Source organism: Microchirus variegatus, assembly GCF_963457635.1.
Source record: "Microchirus variegatus genome assembly, chromosome: 16".
In the NCBI taxonomy this organism is placed as follows: Eukaryota; Metazoa; Chordata; class Actinopteri; order Pleuronectiformes; family Soleidae; genus Microchirus; species Microchirus variegatus.
The window spans coordinates 10,956,364-10,962,363 of NC_139817.1; the positions used below are offsets into that span (position 1 = coordinate 10,956,364).

General features: G+C 38.9%; 1 protein-coding gene across 1 annotated transcript; it reads left to right on the forward strand.

The window, feature by feature from the left end:
* Positions 1 to 573: 573 nt before the first annotated feature.
* On the forward strand, positions 574 to 5,227 carry drg1 (developmentally regulated GTP binding protein 1). Its single transcript, XM_083902193.1, has 9 exons — positions 574 to 730; positions 1,742 to 1,865; positions 2,006 to 2,181; positions 2,285 to 2,354; positions 2,484 to 2,653; positions 3,294 to 3,424; positions 3,802 to 3,969; positions 4,115 to 4,237; positions 4,880 to 5,227. The coding sequence occupies exons 1-9, from the start codon at positions 692 to 694 to the stop codon at positions 4,977 to 4,979; spliced, it is 1,101 nt and encodes a 366-aa protein (XP_083758319.1). The 5' UTR covers positions 574 to 691; the 3' UTR covers positions 4,980 to 5,227.
* The last annotated feature ends 773 nt before the right edge of the window (positions 5,228 to 6,000 follow it).

Consider the following 6,000-nt stretch of genomic DNA (forward strand, 5'->3'; position numbering starts at 1 on the left):
ATTGAATCCAATAATAAAAAAGAGAGATGTGATCTGTTTGTTTAGGGTAGTCATACAATTTTGGTATTCATTCAGGGTATTTGGGTCACATGGAAGTCATGTAAGCTGTCAACATCCCCAACTATGGTATACATGTTCCTGGTTTCTCTCTTTCTTCCTTTTTTCAATTGCATTTCAACAACTACTTCAACTTTCAACTAACTCACAAACATATATTATGAACTATATAACTTTTCCTGCAAAAAAAATGTTGAAGGTCAAATATATTCAGATCAAAAGCCGGCAATGTAGATCACACACAGCAACGACTGTGTCTCTGGGGGAGTTTACATTGCACAGTCTTTCTCTGATCATTTGATGTGAAATGATATAGGGACACGTGTATTAATGTGTCCTATATTAAACAAAAAAACCGAAAAATGTGGAATATATAAATAATAATAACTGTCTTGTCATAATGGTCATAATGTGAATTGGACCTCATTTCCTGTCAGTCACATCACTGGGCATAACGTTTTCGACCCATGAGCATTTTTCTCGCGAGATTTACCGTGAAAAAAGCGCACACAGCGGTACTTGTGCGTGGTGTGGCGCTACGTGTGCTCGCTAAACACAAGTCCAACTTTGCTCACTTACATATTAAAATCCTCCCATTTCGTTTCGGAAGCGCCGATTATTTACAGGAATCACCATGAGTATACTCGCCAAAATAGCGGAGATTGAAAATGAGGTGAGTTAAGAGGAGACGAGAGAAGGCAGCCCAATGAATCAGACACGTTTTAGCTAACCGCTAGCTGCTGGCGCTAGTTCCCACAGCTGGGCCTTGCATATACGTATTATTCGCGTTTTCAATTTTTTTGGACAAGTACTAAGGATTTCTAAAACACGTTTATATTCTGACTCAAATTAAGTAACCTGGAGGACGTTACGCTCCTCTAGCTGTTTCTAGAATATATGCTACACGGTTAAACCGGCTGACAGCTAAAGTAACTGCATGCTACATCACTCCAACTGAGACATAGTTTTTTTTAACTAGTTTCTTTGTCAATGGTTGTGTACATTTAACTAATGACTCACTAAGTTATATCAGTGTTGCAATTATTTTAACGATTGTCTTATTTCTCTGCCCATCAAGTAGTTGGGGTATGAAAGGGGGAATCTTAGGAAAGTGAGCTAGAAAACCTTACTTGGGAACAATGTCTGTATGTATCACAATTACTGTAGATTTATTAAATATTGTACATCCTCAGTGAGGTCGATGTCCTGCGGCCCTACATTAAAATTATAATGAAAACTGCTGCAAACTGACCAACACTTAACAGTATTTTTATTATAACAATAATAATAATAATAATAATAAATCATTGGGTTCCATTTATTACATTATTGTCATTTACAGATTCTTTGGTTGATTCATTTTTGTTGTGAACAATACATCAAAACAAACACTTAAGCTTTGAAATGGTGTGCGATATCATCCTAAATATTTTTTGTAGCAACATCACGATGGATTATCAAGATTTAATTTTAATTTCTAATCACTACAACAACAGTACAACAGTGATTTTTTTTCCCAAAAAGGTCCCTGATTTAGATGTTTTTGTTGCTGTGGGAAACATTATTTTTGAAAACTAATAAGGAACGCTGAGACTGGATTTGCTTATACTCAATTGTTAATTAAACACTGGTTATTACATACCTTTCATGCAAAACACATCATGTTGTTGCTGTTAATCTGTAGATGGCCAGGACGCAGAAGAATAAGGCCACAGCTCACCACTTGGGTCTGCTCAAAGCACGTCTTGCAAAGCTGAGAAGGGAACTCATCACACCAAAGGGAGGCGGTGGAGGTGGACCAGGAGAGGGTAAGATCATTTTACGTCCTTTAGGCGCTCACTGTGGCAAGAAAACACAGAAGTCAACTGTTTCTGCCACGGTGACAAAAAAGAGATCTGTACACCACTTCTGTCCTTTAAACTATCATAATGAGTATTTTGTTTTTCAGGTTTTGATGTAGCAAAAACCGGCGATGCTCGTATTGGCTTTGTTGGATTCCCATCAGTGGGGAAATCTACACTGCTAAGTAACCTTGCAGGTGTGTACTCGGAAGTTGCTGCCTATGAGTTCACTACTCTTACAACTGTACCTGGAGTCATTCGCTACAAAGGTGCCAAAATTCAGGTACAAGAAATTCTTATTTGTTTCGGTACTCGTGTCATGCATTATTTTTTCTCCCTACAGTGGTTTACTTATCCTTTTCTTTTCTTTCCTTCTCCTATTTAAGCTCCTGGATCTCCCAGGAATCATTGAGGGGGCCAAGGATGGCAAGGGCAGAGGCAGACAGGTCATTGCAGGTAAAGATGTGTAAAGTGGTTAAATACAGACTAAAAGAGGGCAAATATAATATGAACATGTGGCAATTGTTTTTCTAGCAGTTTTCTAACCTTGTTTCTTCCTCTTTTTTTTGCTCCTTTCTGTTTCAGTGGCTCGAACATGCAACCTAATCCTCATAGTGCTTGATGTGTTGAAGCCTCTTCTTCATAAGAGGCTAATAGAGCACGAGCTGGAAGGCTTTGGCATCCGACTTAATAAGCAGCCACCCAACATTGGTTTCAAGAGGAAGGACAAAGGAGGCATCAACTTCACAACTACAGTGCGTTTCAACACAGCTCAACAGCACTTTTTCCCTATTTTACATCTTTAATGGCGTTGTTATAAAACGCAGGCTGTTTCCTTGTCATTCAAAGAACACATGGGCTGGAAAAGCGAGATTATCTGAGTGTCTGTAGATGACTGTCGTTTTTATGATGTGATTTATCGTTTTCAGCCCTTCAAGTCATTTATCCTCTTTTTAAAGCTTTGAACTGATCTGCAGCAATAGATGCCAAAAACACATTAAGTCTAATCTCCCTGGTAACACTGAAACACCTTTTCAATGCTGCCCTCTGGTGGACATGAATGAAATTACACATCATTTCTTTAAAACAGCTGCATTCGTTTTATATCTGAAACGGTTACCATTGTCTCTGCATTACATTAATAATGTGAGCTAAAACATTATAGGTTTTTGTATAATGTAAAAATATCCAGTTCTTTGAATTAGAACCCGTTTACCCAAGCATATTTATCGTGTGACCTTGAGCATGAAAGGCGCCTCCAAATAAAATGAATTATTATTATTATATTGAAGGAAGCTTTACTCAATGTCTTAGAAGTATTTTTTCTTTTATCCACTCTCTCGTGTGTTGATTGACATGAAGTCTGTCCTCCTCCCTCTCTCTGTCTATTTTTAGTGTGCACAAACGGAGATGGATGCTGAAACGGTGAAGACTATCCTGGCAGAGTACAAGATCCACAACGCCGATATCACTCTGCGCGGCGACTGCACTGCTGATGACCTCATTGATGTGGTGGAGGGAAACCGGTAAGCTGCTGAAGTGCCAGAATGGGCCCTTCTTAGTCATGCGCGGGTGGGTGTGGCCTGGTGGAGCACTGAAACCTTATTTCAGTTCCCTCTACACCAATGCAGATAAATTAGAAAATGCATTTTATGTGCGATGCGGGCCTCCTGCTACAATTGTATTTCCAATTTCTTCAGACATGCATAATCTCTATTTAATTATCCTGGAAACCTAAGAGGTTGTCATTCCTCAGTGTAATCAACTAAATTGGGATGATGTGGGTGTAAATATTGTACACTTTAAAAAAAAAAAAAAATAATTTTTAGTTTAAAAATAGCAAGAAAAAAAAAAGTGATTGTGCAGTCTTTTTGTGTCTCACAGTGTCTTTTTGTCACCACAGGGTCTACATCCCATGCATATATGTGCTCAATAAAATCGATCAGATCTCTATTGAGGAGCTGGACGTCATCTACAAGGTTGCCCACTGTGTTCCCATCTCAGCCCACCACCGCTGGAACTTTGACGACTTGCTGGAGAAGATGTGGGATTATCTCCAGCTTGTGCGAATGTAAGAGTGGTTTATCATTTCACTGGGAAGGGCTGTCTGAATGGGAAATGTGTGTTTAGTTTATTGGAAAATTAACTGCAGTTATTAGGAATATAAATGCAGAATGTTAATTATTTATTTGACTGAGGTGTTTTTTTTTTTTCAGCTACACCAAACCCAAAGGCCAACTTCCTGACTACACGTCTCCCGTTGTACTCCCTGATGATCATACTACAGTGGAGGATTTTTGCCTAAAGATTCACAAAAACCTCGTCAAGGAGTTAAAATAGTGAGTACTGTTCTCAAATTATCTGTTCCTTTCTACTGAGAAATTAAAAGGAATTGGTACATTCCTGTAGCCAGGTAGTGAATAAAAAGAGTTTTATTCATCTGTACATAAGGAACCTCGAGATGTCTATCACAAAAGTGCCTTATTCTGTATTTCAGCTCATTTATTTGCAGTGCTCAGGAATGACAAGAGTTCCTATTAAAAGAACTACATTGCAGCAGAATTGCATGCAGTGATTAAAACAGCTGTCATTTTAATGACGGCTATTGTCATTTTACTGGCAAGATAAACCAGATAAGCATTTAATTTGAGGGTTTGGATTAGTATCTGAGATGATATGTTGCACCACCATCTTCAAATGAGAAAGCGGAGATCGTCAGTCGGTCAATACATTAGTGCTACTAAGCATTACCCGTCCTCCAGGGAATGAACGGGTCAGACAGTGACACTCTGCGACGAGAGAGCCTTTCTAACTAAAGGATGTCATTGTACTCTGTAGGCTGGTTTTTAGCGCAGAGCCTTTTAAAGAAACATTTAAGAATATTTAGAATTGTGCTGTGGTCTGCTTTTGCTGAAGACTGTCTAGAAATACTGCATGTGCAATCATTTTAATTTCCATTTCCATATCTTACCCTTTTCCAGTGCTCTTGTGTGGGGATCATCTGTGAAACATAACCCACAAAAGGTGGGCAAAGACCATGTGATGGAGGATGAAGACGTTATCCAGCTGGTGAAAAAGTAAAAAGAGTTTTAATCTCAGTGCATGGCCTGTGTATGAAAGCATTCTGCACTGCTGCTCGATAAAAGTGTCATACATACATCGGACCATCTGTGTCATGTGGTTCCCCCTTTGAAAAAAAAGCAATGGAATTAATGGAAGTGTCACATTTAAAATAACCAAGTACTTGTCACCATGAATAGTTCATATTGAATATTGGTTAAGACTTGCATTAAAATCCAAAATCTGTACAATAAACAAATAAAAGACAATTTGCCTGATTTTGCTGTTTTTGGTTGATTATTTTAATCCAGCTGTGTAAATGCATATATATGATATTGTGTCTATTTGAATCAATATGATTTAATGTGTTACATGAGTTCTGCTGCTCAAGCAGCACAGAAGATTTCCTCAGTTACATGAAACACAGCAGGACTCTGCAACAGTGATACCACAACCACTTTAGTCTGGCTCAGAGGGAAGAGAGAAAAAAAAGAAAAAGTCTCATTTGGAAGCCCTGTCCAGCTATGTGATTTATGTGACATTGATGATGAAGGCAGTTATTCAGGCTGTTGGCCCCACCCCCTCTCTCTGGTAAGGACGGCCACTCAGGTTAATCAGTTCATTCACTCAGACACAGTCTGGGGACATCGTACACCAGCTGTTCACAACTAACAAGACTACACGTAGTAAAAAAAAAAAAATCCAAAGCATTTCTTTAGACCCGGGAGCACTTCTGGAGGCAAACGTGGTCAATATGTAGCAAATTGAATATAGTGCGGGCAGCCATTTTGTGTCCCAAGCACCTGACGGTAGCCTGTGACTGCAGTGGATGGCGCCACTGCATACCCAAGTAAATAAAACACAATATCATCAAGATGGGAAATTTGAAGAATAAAGACTGCACTCCCAAGCACAACCATGACTGTATGCACTAGAGTACACGTTTGTTTTACAGCATATTGAATATGCTGCAAAGATGTGGCCGCAGTAGCTTGGTCAGTTTGAACAAACTCATGGTATATTACAAAATAAATAACGTGGT

Coding starts and splice junctions, on each gene's coding strand:
- drg1 (XM_083902193.1), top strand. CDS start 692: ATGAGTATACTCGCCAAAATAGCGGAGATTGAAAATGAG. Junction 3,970..4,114: donor TATCTCCAGCTTGTGCGAAT/GTAAGAGTGGTT, acceptor TTTTTTTTTCAG/CTACACCAAACCCAAAGGCC. Junction 4,238..4,879: donor CTCGTCAAGGAGTTAAAATA/GTGAGTACTGTT, acceptor ACCCTTTTCCAG/TGCTCTTGTGTGGGGATCAT.